The sequence below is a fragment of the Lonchura striata genome, chromosome 1 (genome assembly GCF_050655825.1).
Source record: "Lonchura striata isolate lonStrDom1 chromosome 1, ASM5065582v1, whole genome shotgun sequence".
In the NCBI taxonomy this organism is placed as follows: domain Eukaryota; kingdom Metazoa; phylum Chordata; class Aves; order Passeriformes; family Estrildidae; genus Lonchura; species Lonchura striata.
Window position 1 is genome coordinate 32,606,021 of NC_140703.1, and position 16,260 is coordinate 32,622,280.

The 16,260-nt window shown below is 40.7% G+C and overlaps 1 protein-coding gene across 8 annotated transcripts in view; it reads right to left on the reverse strand.

Annotated features, from left to right (window-relative positions):
* Nucleotides 1-16,260, reverse strand: part of TEAD4 (TEA domain transcription factor 4) — a 52,423-nt gene that overhangs the window by 17,319 nt on the left and 18,844 nt on the right. For 5 of the 8 annotated variants that reach the window (XM_085573652.1, XM_021548976.4, XM_085573624.1 and 2 more), the window contains 2 exons: nt 4,205-4,269; nt 3,537-3,599 (listed from right to left, as the gene is read on the reverse strand). Coding sequence is in view for 6 of the 8 variants with exons in the window: in XM_021548976.4 (XP_021404651.1) it covers nt 3,537-3,599; nt 4,205-4,269 (128 nt within the window). In the remaining 2 variants the exon portion in view is untranslated. Of the gene's footprint in view, nt 1-3,536; nt 3,600-4,204; nt 4,270-6,169; nt 6,402-16,260 lie in introns of all 8 variants that reach the window. The other 3 variants (XM_085573604.1, XM_085573607.1, XM_085573612.1) reach the window with 1 other exon arrangement.

A 16,260-nucleotide genomic window follows, 5' to 3' on the forward strand; every position in this document is an offset into this window, starting at 1 on the left:
TTATCCTTTCTGTCTGAGGGCTTTCAACCACACAGCTGAAAAGCTTTGTTGTGGAAAGTACACCCCTAGCTGACTTGTGTTTTAATAATTGGTAAGAATATTCAATGGGAAAGATTCTTGATTACAAAAAAAAACAAAAGAGATCGTCATCATCACTGCAGAAACGACTACCTCAATTTGGGACTGCATTAGTGTTAGGTAGAGTTTATAATTTTATCCCCATCTTCAGGGAAACTTGAAACCTTCATAATCTCCAGGGCACATATGCAGGGATGTTCCTTTTTGTATTTTAACAGGACTGTAGATTTTACACACATTCTTACAGGCAATGACAGTACAGTCTGAAGTATATATAAAACAAACAGCATTCTTCATTTCTTCTTTCAAGGACTAAATAGGCAAACAGAAGCACTCATATTCTGCCTTTCCTCCTAAATCCCCTACAATTAATCTTAATCTTTCAAACATTCCACATTTATCTGTGTCATTATAATTACCACGGAAAACTCACAGATTAATTCATAACTTGAAGAAACTGCTGAAAGAGGTACAACAGCCCTCACTATCTTCTTCAGGAATTCTCACTTCCCACATGCATTCACTGAACTGCAATAAGTTCACACCCTTGGGCCTCCATTCTTTCTAACTCCTCCAACTTATCTAAGGTTCTCTAAAGTTCAAACCCCAAATATCCTAATTTGTCTAACAAAAAAAAAAAAAAAGTGGAGGAGGCATCTTCAAAAATCTCAATAATACATGTTACTATTCAAGTGGAATGATCAGTAGAAATGGGCAAAACTTACACCTCTTCTTTTTTACAGCATCTGTGACTCCCGTCAGTACCATTCAAGTGAATCGAAGGGAAACATTTTAAATGCTGAGGAAGTTCTTAATATTCTCCAAAGCTACGGGAAATGTTTTCAGAATCCAGTTTAAATTATACCTTAGAGAATAATTGAAGGATAACCTACATTTATTAAGGGAAATTATTATTTTCTGGTTTTTTTCTTAATATATATATATAAAGACTATTTCCCATGTGCCATTGCAGAAAAGGATTTTTTTCCTTCCCTTATTTTCTCACTGGAAAAATTGTATTTATCTACCTCAGTTTATGGGGAAGATGCATTTACTTGTGGAGGTATTGAAAGTAAAAGAAAATGTAAAATAATTAGGGAAGAAAAGTATTTTATCTATTAACCCCTGCTGTGTTTTTGTTTTGTTTAAATGCTTGATAGACTGCTGGAAAGAGCATGCTTTTAGAAAACATATCTTTCTGTTTCAGTTCTATACTAATTTCAAGTGTTTTCCAGTATAAAAAGAAAAAAAAAATTTAAAAAAAGGAAAAAAGGAGTGATAAAAACTTTGACCAAACACTTGCAATGTTTGTATTTTCTTTTATTATTCTTAAAACACATAATGATGATGGTGATTATGATGGTGATGACGATACCATCATATCACCACAATTTCCCACTTTTTTCCTTAGTGCAGATGATATTTATTAGCCACTCAGAGCATGGAAAAATTACTGACTTTTGGGAACACAGTTTTCTTCAAGTCTTACCCTATTTTCCAGCTGTATCTTTTACAGACACAGTGGACGTTTAAAAAAGACACTCCAGTTTGTGTGGAGGTGGAATTATTGCAGTCACTACTCTGAAAAGCCATCACGTAGCTGTTCTGATCGCTAGGATATAAACACAAAAACGTGCACTTGCTATGGAAAATGAGCAGTGATAGGGGAGCACACAGCTGTCAGCAGGACCCTGGAGGAAGGGCAGCAGTTTCTGTGATTTTATTTCCTTTCTCTATGGATATGGCCAGCGAAAGCAAAGAAGTAAATGAGTTGAATCAGTGCTCTCGACCTGCCACTGCAGGCAGAAAGAACAGCCTGGTCCTGGGGAAGGGTTCTCTGCAGGCAGCTGGGCAGAGCTCACAGCATGGCCGGGGTGGTGTAAAAGGGCAGCAGCCAATGGCTCCATGGAGCTCCCCGAGACACCTTCGTTCCCTGAGAACAAAACCAGCCAGCTCCTGTCAGCTAAGTGGAAGCAGGCTCGGCTGACTGGCTTTTCAATCATGCTCAACCCCAGAGCTGTGACACACAAGGAACAGAATCAAGGTTACAGATGTAAGCAGCAGTGAGGCTTTTAACACCCTGGGCAGTTGTTGTTTCCTGCTCGTTCTGACTTGCCTCTCCAGCAGGCCTCCACCTGAATTGACCACTTAACAGCACCACAGGTTTCGAGCTTAGGCAGCCCTACCTGGGTGCACTGAATTAGATAGTTGTAATTTGTGCCTCCTTCTTTTTATCAGAGCAGCTGGAAACACAACAGGCTAATAAAAGACACAGCACAGCTTACTAAAATGGGGCTGGGATGTGGGGGGTGCCACCATGGCTTAGAGGCAATCGCCGCTTGCAACAGAGCTGCACGCATGTCAGCACTGGGCAGCCGAGTGCCATCAGCTCACACTCAGGACAGTCCATTTGCCCTGGTGCCCAGCGAGGAGCTGCCCAGGCAGCCAAGAGGAAGCACATGCTAACATCCATGCCTCAGCAGTCAGGGCTGGGCTGTCACAGTTATTGTCACCTGAAGCATGGAAAAGCAGGAAAGCAAACTCTCTTCCTTCCAGATTACTTATGGCCATACCAAACAGAAAGGTCAGCATTCACCTTCCTTCTCTGGCTGTCTCAGTGAAACATAACAAGGCTCAGACCTCACATCCTGCTCAGCAAGCCCTTTCTGGATAGCTCACATTTTAACAGGGGACAGACACCCTCTTCTGCAATTGTCACATACAAACTTGACCTTCTCAACATTTCTGGCAATTCAGTCTGAGCACATAAACCATTTCCCCACATCAAATCTGAGTGGAAATAAATGTCAAGAGGTTCATTAGGGTGATCTTGGAGCTTTACCTATGGAAAGGAAAACAGAGCTCTTCTCAAGCAAGTATTCAACCATTTTCTCTTTCTCATTAGCTCTAGCCTCTTCAAATCAGGTCTGAATTAATCAAAGAGCAAAGTCTATTCAGTTGGCACCATTTTACCTGAGAAGATGACAGCTGGTTTTATTGCTTCCTCTAAGTGGACAACTCCACCACCTCTAGGAGAGGTGGAGCTGGTGCTGTAATAACTGTAATGCCACCTTTTCCCAAGGCCACCACAACACTAGCAATTGCTTACTGGTCAGCATTTGTAACCATAAACAATTCCTGCTCAGGTAAACACTCTCTGTGCACACCCAAGCCTAAGGGCCTTTCAGATTTGAATGACAACAGTATAAACCAGAGGTAGAAATAAGACACATGAAATTTAAAAAGTTATTGTTACTTTATTCTTTAAATAGAATTGCTCCAGACGTCACAGAGCTTCAACAATAATGAATGTTTGCACAACATTTCCTGGGAAGAACCTTTTCCTCTCCAGCTTACTACAGTTCAGTGACTAATCTCAGGCTTTTTTAGGGCTATTCAAAGAGGAAATGGCTGACTTGGAGGGCATTGTGTGATATGCTAAGGGATATCCATCATACCTTGAGCTTGGCTTGGATCTCTCTAGCTTTCCGCCTTGCCAGGACCTGGATGTGACTAGATACCTGCATTGAAAGACAAAATTCCATGTTCATTCCAGAGGAATATTTGGTAGCCTCTTGTAGAATTAGGCAGTTATTGAGGGTTGGGGGTAGGAGGGCTTGGGGGTAACAAGGAGCTACTTTTCTGAACATAATTCAAGTGCTGTGAAATAGGTTGGAGGGTCTGTAAAGATGAGCTATCTAAGGTCTAGGCTGCTCAGTGCTTTGTCCAGCATAGCCTAGATATTCATTCCCAAATAACAAAGATTCCTTTTTCATCTCATGCACCAGGTATTTTCAAAATCATCATTGCTGCTTGGGCTGAACAAGAAATCTTCATGCAGAGAACCACTGGAATACTCATTAGTAGGCCAAGCAAATAAAATCACACTACTTAACAGTACAAAAATTTGTCACTATATAATTGGCAGACAGGAGCATTATGAACCTGTAAAATGCCTAAACTGACTCTTCCTGCCATTCTTACTAACCAGCTCAGCACAACAACCTCCTTTCAGCAAAGTCGGAAACTACCAACAAGCGAACAGCAAGAAATTTGTTCTCATTAGCCCTCATAATCTCTAGAGGTCCAAAGGAGCTAATCCTTCCAAGGAAAACTGCACACTTACCTGTTTCCTTGTGCGTGTTTTCCCTGTTCTCAGCTTAATATAGCGGGCAATCAACTCATTTCGGCCTGGAACAGAGAAATAAAAAAAGCAATGATCCCAGCGAAAAAAAGATAATTCCAGAGTGTATCTACAGAGATCAACAGCAGATGATTCTGTCACACTCCTTTCTCTGAAAAGAAGTTATTAGTGCACATGGTAGAAGGCTGAGTTTTAGGAGCAGTCTCCTATAACATCCTCATAAAAAAACTGACATAGTTTGGACTAAATAATTGGGTAAGGGGCTTGATGAAAACTGGCTGAATGGATGGATGGGGTCCCAGTTGACAATGAGCTGACAGTGAGGCAGCAATGCACACTTATGGCAAATCCCAGTTGCCAACAGGTCGAGAGAAGTGATCCTTCATCTCCACTCAGCAGAGCTGAGGCAACATGTAGAGTACTGAGTCCATGTCTGGCCTCATCAGCATGAAAAAGGCATGAACACACTGGAGCAAATCCAGCAAGAAGTCAGCAAAAATTATTAAGAGTAATAATAATTAGTATTAATTATTATGATTATAATAATCATAATTATTATTATAAAGAGAGGCTGAAAGAACTGGGCCTGTTCAGCCTGGAGAGGACATAGGGGCACTTTTTAATCAATAATAATAAATACCTCATGGGAGGCCATGAAAGGAAAAAGGGATCTACCTCCTCTCAACAGTGCCCAGTGACAGAACAAGAAACAACTGAGACAAATTAACACATGAAATTGTGTCTAAAAACAATTTAAAAAAAAAGAAAAAGAAAAACTCAATATTTTTTACTCTAAGGGTGGTTAAACATTGGCACAGGCTACCCAGAGAAGCTGTAGTCTCCATCCTTGGAGGATAGTAACAACCTACTGGACAGTGCAGTAGGACCAGACTACACAATCTGAAGAGGAGCCCGTCATTCTGTGTAACTAAGTCCGAGAAAATAAACAACAGTGGGGAAGCACATGGAAACAGCTACACAGAATTTATCAGTGTGATATGATACAGTGAATTACAAGTGCTTTCAGGCTCCTTCAGGCAGACTATCCAGCTCTATTACACTGGCTCCCAATGTAACACATCTAAGCAGTTACAAAGATTTTATCGTCTTTCTGGACATGGAGGAATTAGGAGCAGAAACAGAAAGGCAGCAGTTACACATCTGAACTCTAGGCTGGTTCAAAGCAGAAAACACGACAGACAAAGAGCAGGGTCTGCAAAATAATACATTTGTGGGTGACCACAGTAGTATCAAGATGGTCCTGCAATAAAAGTTGGGAGTAGGAGCTGCAAGGCTGTGAGACATCTTGATATGGCTGCAAGTGTTTGCAGAATGAAGCAGGAATGGACTGGGAAACAAAGCCACAGTTCTTGTGAAGTTTATTTATAAGAAAATTATAAAACCCCAGTATTGTCTGTGGAAAGCTTATGGGCAAAAAACTTGTGTATTAGGACATCACAGACATCAAAAGACAAGCAGTGAAATCAGTATTAAACTATCACTATTAACTATTCCAGTAGTTAAATTTTCCATGAAAAAGCAGTAAATTGGTTTAATTTTAAACTCTTATTTCACTCAACCCTGAAATAAAGTGTATGCAAGGAAAGACTGAAATTGCTGAATTTTCTGAAATTGACCAAACGACCCTTTAGGGAGACACTGGCGAAACCCTTAATTCCATCTGTTTCTGAAACAGAACAATGCAAATGTCTATGACTGCAGTGAGGCCAGGTTCATGAAACACAACCAATGCATACACAGGAAAGGGAAAGTGTTTTACATACACAGACCTTAATCTTTCCCTAATGGTGTCACTGCAACAGCTCCCCTTATTCCCCTAGGAGAAGAAACAGGTCTGTAGCTGAGAAATCAGCTCCAGCTCCTGTAAACACAAATTAGGAACGGTGTCTGTGCCAGAAACACCATGCCCTGCCATGTAACACTGACCTCTTATGGTTCCCAGAGTTTCTGCTTGAGCACAGTGCCATGCCCAGGAGAGTTTGGTGGGAGCAGATGCTGATCTGCCACCTTCCACCTGGCCGCTCTTCCAACCCGCATAAACCATTTGCACAAAGCCGAGACCAATTATAGCAACACGTATCCACACCACCTTCCTCTAGTGCCAACAATAACATTTATGACTTCTCAAAGCTTCCATCTGTTTAGACATGGGTCCAAGCTGAAAGGGAAGAAACAACTGAAGTGATTCTTCTCAGACAGACTCCGACGTAAGAAATTTCAGGACTGTTTGACACACATCAGACATTGGAAATGTGCTGAACAAAACAAGGCACTCAAACCGTATTATTTATAAAGAAGAAGGGAAATTTTTGTTTCAACAAGAGGACCCTTAGAGAGGCAAGGTGAATGAGTTAATGGAAAATAGGAAAGACTAGCCTTGAGAAGAAATGATGTGGAGAATTTCAGGCAAATTTCTAAAGGGCACATATCAGGCTATACTGAACATTTGAACACATGGGAACTCTCCAGACACTGGCTCAGTTATGGGTCATCCTTGCAAAACTAATTTCAATGGATTCTCAACCAGATACAATAAATTTTATGGAGCAAATTCATATGTAAAGTGTGTCAAATTAAGTAAAGAAATTACAGAGGCTGAACAGTCTGACAGAACATTATTCTGCTGCAGCAGTAAGGGGCTGCAGGGGTAATCAGTATGAGAGGATGCCATGAACAGCTCTGTGCCAGTCACAGTCAATTCCAGCCACTACCAAACTGGATGAAAATAACAATCAATCCATCATATCCTCAACACGAGGAGCACAAGCTACTCTTGCTCGAATGTATTTTGGAAAGGGCAAGAGCAATAGGGACAGGAGACACATTAGGAGATACAAGAGGAACCACAAAAGGAGACATGAGAATGCACAGGAGATATACAAATAATTTTACAAATACAAGATACGTAAAAAGATGAAAATTGAGGAAAGATAACATATGCTAGGGCACATTCCTGGGGATGTGGCTGGAAAATCATCTTGGAAAAAGTTGCTCCATGACAGAAAAACACTTTGAGGCAACTGCAGCACCCATGCCAGACCAGAGAAAACTCTGAAAGGACTACAGCCCATTGAAAACCCATGCAGAAATGAGAAGCAGCTAAAAACAAGTAGCACCAGAGGGGAAACAAAACAAAATCAAACAAAAGAAAAAAAAGCAGGAACTGGCAGAAAGAAACCTTTACACAAGTGATGCCAAGCTCCTGCATCAACCAGCACCTCATCAAAGGAATTAAGAGGGACTGAGTGTTAGAGAGAACAAAAGAAGGGAAACAGAGTAGGAAGCAGGGAGGAGAGACAATAAATTGTAGTCAAGCCTGGGAAACTGGGAAGTATTTCCAAAAGTGTGCATTTAACTGTTTGTCTTTGACAACAGCAGCAGAAAAAATTGCAAAGTTCTCTCAGGCCATGTACTTCACCAAAAAAGACTAGTGGGAGAGGAAATTGTGGTACAAATTGCAGATATTAGATGCCAGTACCGAAATTCTGTAGAAAGAAACTCTACACATTGAGCATCTAATTGTGGATCATCAAAATTTCCAGTTTTAGAATTCATTTCCCACTTGCTAATATCTCTCATACAGTTTTTGTATTCCAGAAGTGTGTTCTCACAGTCAGGTTAAAACAGAAAAGTGACAGGTTATATTAAGCTAATAAAGACACTGGTAAGCACAAAAAAGAAGAAAAAAAAAAGGAAAGAAAAAAAAAAAAGGGAAAACAGAAAAAATAACACCAACAAACAAACAGATCACTCTACCAAGACATTCATCAAAGGGATTACTAAATATAGAACTATGTAAATTGCCAAGACCAGTAAACTGCAGCAAGGCAGTATCAAATTACCATTAATCAAAACTACAAGAGAAGCGAGTCCTAAATGTCTTTTGTGTTTCTTATCAGTAGTTAGATGTAAGCAGGTGTTTTGTGGCTGGAAGTTTGAAAGCTCACAGGCTCTGGAAGGCACCTTCTTTGTTTGACAACCCTGGCTGCAGGGTCAGCAAAGACCAGCACTCCTCACTTGGCTGAAACAGAGCTGTCATAAACCGTCAGATGGTTCATTTTTTAGAGCCATGTAAAGTGTCCCTCAGTAATCTGATCATATGTTGTGTTCTTAGAATAACTCCTGCTGAGATCTGCCATGGTCACCAGAACCTGCCAACAGTTGTGACTCCTCTGTCGAAACCGCGCATTGGGTTTCACGGAGCTCCAGCCAACATTCCAACTGTGGCACAGCACCTCTATCCTCCATGGAGCCTTCCCCTGGGAAGCAGGCCATGAAAAAAAGCAGTCAAGAGATACTGCCATATGTTCTTTACCTCTCATTCTTAACAGATAAATTTCCAAGGGCAGCAATTTGGCTCCCATTCCGTCTTGCACTAAATTGCAAAATTTTGCATTCGATAGTTATGCAGGAAGGAATTGCTAAGAGAAGTGAATAAGGAGGCTTTTGGATTCTCCATTCTACACCTGTGCACCTTTGAATATAACTGCAGAGAAGTGTATTCCTGTAAGGAAGAGGGATAATCGAAGGGAATTCCCATCACCATAGAAAGCATTTTCCAGTCCTACCTCAAAGCTTCATGCTGACTTTCTGTTAGTAAAGGTATATTAATTTTTCTGCCTCTCATAAGCAGTATCTTTTTAAGACTTATACTTCCTCACACACCTGTTGCCAAAGAAAGTGAGATCAAAGAATACAGTGATCAAAATCTTTTCAGTGGGAAATGGCATGGAAGTGTCATGTTTCTTGGCAGATTCAGTATCTTTCTGTACCCAAAGCAAACAATTACAACTACCTATAAGTAGTTCTATAAGACAAGCAAATATCCAGCTTTATCCAGTGAAAGGTTTATAAAAGTGAGGTCAAGAAAGCCATCTCAACTCTCATTTCAATCTCTTTGTGTCACTTACTGATATGTCCTGGGACATGACTATGTCCTTGAACTTATTTAACTAACTGTTGGTTACAATCAGCATAAACATAATGAACTGTGTGCATCAGACAAATAAATCTAGACTAAAGAGGGAAGGTAGGGACGCCTCATCTGTCAGCATTTCTCTGTGCATACAAAGTAAAACTAACTGCCAACCAAGTCTTATCAGAAAGACACTTTTTAGACAAAAGCAGTGTGGTTGCATGACCATACAGAACTAACTGCCACTGGGGTCTGCCCCATCCATAGCTCCCTGTACAACTTTACTTCCCATCTCTCATTCCACTGCTTCCTCCTCCCAACTATACTAAATGTCTTCCTGGACATCAGCTGTTCCAGAACTAGGCTACACTTGTCAGAAACCACATTTTTGTCTTCTTGATGGTTATCAAGATGCACAGACATCCAACTTTTACTAATATAATCTAGTTTTAATGCTACCTTTATTAAGACTTCCTTTTCATCACAAACCATGTTTTTTCACCAGAGCCTTGGTGAGAAGATTTTGATTGGTTCCTCTACTCAGGAGGCAATAATGGAATTTAATACATCACTATGACCATCACACAGTGATCATTTCTCATGACCATGGAAAACCATATTGCATTTTATGGCACTGATCCATCCTATGAAGACATCTTTGACCCCACCAGAGCAGAATTTCAGTGCTCAATGGTCAGGTTAGAGTTCTCATAGCAGACTTACACACCAATGAGTTTTATACTCAGCTGGAAGAAGAAAATTTCCTCTGATCATGTATTCCCTGCTTGAATTTTCTCAGGATGAACCTTCCACAGAAAGATTCTCTGAGCTCATGCACTGCCTACAGTAAGGGGATTTTGTGATAAAGAATCAAAGAAGGATAGGTCAGTATTTCTGAAAAACATCAAAACAGCCAAACCCTGAAAACACAACATTGAAGTGACTAACACTAGTTAGCTCTTCCCCAAAATACCAGCTTTTATCTTTGACTGTGAAAGTTCTGAGCTCCTTCCTCTTCTGAAATGACAAATTCAAAGCTTTATTTGCTGGGCAGAATGTCCCAGTCAAGCCCCTCACATGGAAGTCAGGTGATTCATCTGTCTAAGGTCATAAAATTCAATTGTCTCATTTACTAACTGGTCTAAACACTGAAACCCTCTCTTGTGTAAAAGGTCTTTTGCTGGAAAGGTGTTTACTCCTCCCCTTTGCCACTGCACTGCCTAAATTCACAGCCAGAAACACAAAGAGTGCTAGCACCATTTTAAAACTGCTGGTTCTTGATGGTCAGTTTAAGAAGCTTCACACAGGGTATATGGCTGGGGGTTAATAATTACAGACCCTGCAGCTTAGGGAAAGCCTCTTACTGGTTCCAAACAAGTACTGGAGATAAATGAAAAGTCAGCCACCATGGGTGTAACTAGAACAAAGTGAAGACATCTCCCTCTTCTTAGCTGGCCATTCCTCCTCCCAGAGCATTCCATCAACTCCTGTGTGCAGCTGTACCAACGGAATTGATGGGAAAAGGGAAGGGGGACATGCACCACTCTAAATACCAATAATTTAAAAAATAAAACTACCCATCCTCATGTGGATTTTGTTAGTTTTGATTTCTTTTTTCCCCCATCGGCCTATTTTTGATTGGATTGGTGAACTAGTTCATTTTGTGGTCACATTAACCACGGCAGTGGCACAGTAAAGAGAACAGAGGAAGAATCGGTGCAGAACTTCTTAAACCAGTTTTGCCACCAGAGAAACTGTAGCCTGGAACTGTACTCCACCTAACCCTCATACATAAACAGGCTGGAAAGAAAATGGGCATGGCACTTCCTGTGCTTGCATCATTTGTCTAAAGGCTAAACAGCGTTAAACTGCCTTCTAATTACTGCCCCAAGGGTATGTGGAGTTATTCCTTGTAAAGGTAAGCATTTTCTAAGGTAGGAAGGCAGAAGTCCCTTCCCATCAGCCTAATGGGAAGCTCCAGGCTATGCAGCTCTTCACCACACCTCAGTCTTTAATAGTGCTTTTCAGTAGTGCATAAATTGATGTCCTCATCAGCTGTGTTTTCCCACATTATCGCCTCAGGCCACAGAAATGTAAGTTAATCCATCCAGTAAGTACTCTTCCATATACATGTTAAGGGCTGCAAAAGGAGCAGAGCTGGGACTTGTTCTGGTACTTCCCAGGGTTAAGATTGATAAGAATCCTACAGAAAATTTTTAGATTCAGTTTGGCTGGGAAATCCCACAATTACACCAAAGCAGCTGCATATAATAACACGAGTCCTTCATATGCCAGGGAGTGTATCAGGTAACACCTGAAATGGACAATAACAATCCTACATGGAAAGACATGTCAAACCAAGAGATTCATTTTCTTGGGACACCTGAGAACGACCTTATTAGGGCATTAAGACACCTTACTCACCAAGGCCCGGGTTCAGGGAAACTTGACTTTTGAGGGTAGCACAGAAACCAATGTTTAACTGTAACTGCATTTTCCAGTTACCATCAGTCTGAGTTCTACATTACAGACCTAAACAACTGCTAAATTCTTCCTTAGATCAATAAACGTCTGCTCATTTCAGTACCTTCTAATAACTGTGGGGCATCTGAAAGCAATTCTCAGTGATGTTGTCTGAAGGGATAGCAAAAACTTAAGCCTTTCTACTGATTTTGTGGTCAGCTGCCCTTGCCAGCAGCAAGAGTACAGAGTTCCTGGCAGACTTCTGCCCCAAGTGCTAATCTTGTGCATGTGCCCAGATGACAGGCTGACCAAGCACTCAAAGCTTCAGCTACAACAGAAATTAGAGCTAAAAGGGGTCTGTAAGATCTGTGCAGCTACTTGCTGCATGACCAGCATAGCCATGCAGTTCTCAGGGCAGCTGCTCTGGTCTGGCTCAGTCGTGTGAAGAGCCATGAATGATTCACTTAGCACCCAAGACTTACACCACAACCCAGTCCCAGCCAAATGACTGAGAATTTCACAGTAGCCCCAATGAGAGCAAAAGAACCCAGAGACTGTTCTTGCATTATATGAATAAATGAATACTGATTTTTTTTTTTTTTTAAGTGGAATGGCTGCCACCACTGGACTTCAGTTCATGGCATCATCATTTACAGTGCAGCCATTAGTTGTGATCATTTAAAGCCATTAAGCTATAGAATCAGCACAAACAAATGCACACTCCTGAAAAATGTGGTTGCCTTTTCCCTTCCCTCCCTCTCACCAGACTGTTTCATGGGTCAGTTCAACTCTAAACTGGCAGAAATCTGTCCAGCTCATTTTGCCAGCCTGGTTTGCTATCTCTTCAGCAATCTAACATGTATCCACAAGGAGTCTGCTAGAAACTGAAGCTTGCCTAAAGAACAGGGGCACAAAACTGGAAGCAGAGCTAGGGAGCAAGGAAACAAGAGTGGCAACTCCCTCTTTTCCTCTGCTGTGACCTGTGAGGTCATCTCACCATTTCTGAAGGAAATATACTCTTGGTCTCAACACAACAGTTCCACACCATCCCAACATTATCAAGGATAGTTGTTGAAGATGTCATACTCTGTAACACCTTACTCTGTAACAGGTGAAAAGAGAATGTGAACAGAAAAACCTAGCAGAAACACAGATTAAATAATTGCATAGCCACCCAGGGACTGATCTGGGCAATAGGTGAATTCTGCCAAGATCATGAAAATTCCTTACAGTAGCTTGTGATATTCCCTATTCCTTCCCAACCTGCCCTCTTTCTTCTAATACTAGCACAATTATGTTCCAGATTCTTTAAGTACATATTCCCTGACTGAGTTTACAGTGTAAGTCTGATAGATACCTGGGCAACAATGATTTAGGCAGGAACATGAGGATGACAAAACTACTTAAGCTGTAGAGATACCTAAAAATGCCCATGGATCCAGAAGAGAATTTGCACATATCTAGGTGCTTCAGGTACCTTCTATATCTAGATTTGCCAAATCACTTTCCCACAACTTTAGCCATAAAGGATCAGACTAAAAATGACATCTCAAGTACAGCTGGTTTTGCCTCTGAGCCCAGGAGCTGATGAAATTATTTTTGAAGGTCTTTCCTACCACCATTTTTTGTGATTCTACAACCAAAGCCGTGTTTATATGCAGGAATGCTCCTAATCCCCAGTCAGGGTTGAAAGCAGCACTGAACTGAGTGCCACACATGCTGTGTGTTTCCCTGCAACACTGCCATGCTTAGAAACTGGCCTGAGTCTGCAGCACTTTGCAGTCAACAGCTTGGGCACTGCTATTGGGTTACCTCAGCAAGCATTGGTTACACTCCTTGCACTCCTGCCCACAGATTCCAACCAAAGCTCCTGGAAAGGCATTTGCAGCTATTGTACAAATCAAACCCAAGAGGAAAGAGGAGTGATTCTAAAGGCATTTTACATTAAAAGTGTCATTTCCTGTTCAAGAAGCTGGAGACAAGCAAGACTCCGGCTGTTTCTGTGCATGGAGTGAGACTGAGAACTTAAAGGAATACCCAGAAGACGGGTCACAAGTTCAAGGTGACAGCAATGAGCAACAGCTGCTGGCTATGCACCCTTCAGCAGCAGGTGTACCCAGGCCCCAGAGGTTTCAGTCAGCTCTGCCAGTGACCAACAGATTTACAAGACCATCTGTCTGGGCACAAAGTGCACACAGCCTTCCCAGTTTTGCTGCCCAGCTCTTCACCACACACAGACAATACAGAGTTTGTTATGGATTAGCTAATGAGCAACTGCTTAGACCAATAGACAGCCCTAGTTCTCCTGTGCTCATTATCTGGATCCTACATGAATGAGAATACTGCTTGTTCTTTTGGCTGTAAAACTGGCTTTTTCTGAACAAGCACCTTCCCTTCACTTTTGGTACTAGAAAATGGAAAGGTAATGCTGTCTCACAGTGGTTTTGCTTAAGGAATAAGGAATGCCTTTGAAAGAGACTTTAAAAGAAAGTTCACCTGATAGGTTTTTCTTACTTGCACTGAAGAAGTAACAGGAGTTGTTTTTTGCCTAGGCCAGGTGTCCACACAATCTGCATATTGACATTATCAGCTCCCTCTGTGTCTATGCACACCCTTTCTTGAGAAATGTCTCATCGTTCTCTACTCAATGTTTGGCTAATTGATAGAAGACAAACTCTGAGAAAGCACTCCTGGAATTTACCTAGAAGTCTGCTCTTTTTGTTTCAGACCTGAGGAAGGGCTCAGTTAAATAAACACGCTCCTTTCACAAAACCACAGGTAGTATGAATCACAATACTAAAAATTTACAAAAAAATGCAGACATTTACAGTGTAAAGCCACCTAATGCCCACTGTTTTCTTGTCTCCTGTGTAAAACCACAGCACTTCCCATCTGGAATCCTCTCAGTCAGGTAAAATACAGATACACACGCACATACAACATTCTTTGGGACTAGTTTTACAAATACAATCCTTATGGTTTTGTCTGATACAATTTTAATAGCCCCCCCAAAACAGTACTTCTGTTATAGTTCTTCAGAGGGGAGAGATCCCTCAGCACCAAGCACCTTGTTGTCCTGAAGCCTTTGCAGATATCCATCCTATATTCTCTCTTTCTCCTCCATTAATCCTAGTCATGCTCACATGTTCCACATAAAATCCCTCTCCCTCCTAAATGTTAACACCCTTCAAATATTTTTAGACTGTTATTATGTGTCCCCCCCACCCTCCACCTTTCAGTCATCACTTAGCCAAGCTATGTATATTTAGCTACTTTAATCTTTCCTCCTAAATCAGTCCCTTCAACCCCCAGAGCTCAATGTTAAGTCTGGTATGCTTGCTCTTCTCAGAACTCACTCCATGGTTTTGAGATCTTTCTGGTAACGTGTTTGCAGAAACCTGTCCAGAAGATAGCTTTACATACATTGGTTTTAAAGAGAGAAGAAACCCAAGTCACTGGGCACTATTAACTTTCATTTTCCATGAAAATGGCTTTTGTTCCCAGATTTTGCATTCAATCTGAATTTTTTAAGCATTAATGAACATTTGGTATTTGTAAGAGCAAATTAGCAACTGATAAGTATTGAACCCAATTGTGAAAGAAGGAAGCGGGTTTTAAAATATAAAAGAACACTAAGGCTTTTTAAAACTAAACTTTTCAGAAAATCAGTGAAAATGTGCAAAGTTATCCAGAAGAAGAGCAGGAGCAAAAAAATAACATGCAACAAGGGAAAAGGCTGAAAAATGAAATATAAACAGTGTCTCAGTTAAATGGCAGGTGAGTGGATACACCAACAAAACATAAAGGTGACCTACTAAATTAGAAATCAGTTAAACTGGATGTGTTATCTACAATGCAAAAAAACAAACAAAAAAAAAAAACCCAAAAAAAATCAAACCAAGTGCCTTTCCACTACAAATCAACTATATCTTAGAGAATTACTAAAAATTTGAAATTTAAAAATTAAAAAGTCAGAGGAAGAGGCATAAGGTACATGCAATGTTGCCAATGAAGTCACTTAAACGTGATGAAAACTCTGTTGCTGCAGATATATACAAAGTACCGTATATGTACATTTACATTTACATTTTTACTATGTAAAAAACATAGTACTACACAGCTCACTTGGTTTTAAGCCTGACAGATAAATATGGGATTATAAAGCTGCTAAAAAAAATCAAAAGGGACAGGAAAAATATGTGCCCTTTATTGAACCAACAGAATGAAACCCTCACAAAAAGAGTCACAATAATTTTGATAACATGCAGTACACAATAAGATTGCTACTATATTTATGTTCAGTACTAAACATGTTAAGAAAAGATGCCACAGCCAGTACTATTAACTGCAAGAAGATTCCTGGTGGGTTGGTATTTCAAAAGTGGCAAATTTCTCAATATTCAAGAAATGCTTGGAATTGATGCAAAATTTTTTCTTTTTATGCTTGCATGGAGAAAACACCAGTTAAACTGACATACAGCGTAACACAAAGAACCATAAACTTGGCTTACAAAGGAGATGGAAGGAAAAGCATTACAAACTACAGCAGAAGTTTAAGCCACTGCTAATGTCTCCAGAAGTCTGGCTTCGTCTAGGTCTAGACAACAAAGAACCAGAGCCACACAAAAGCAGAGTTGAA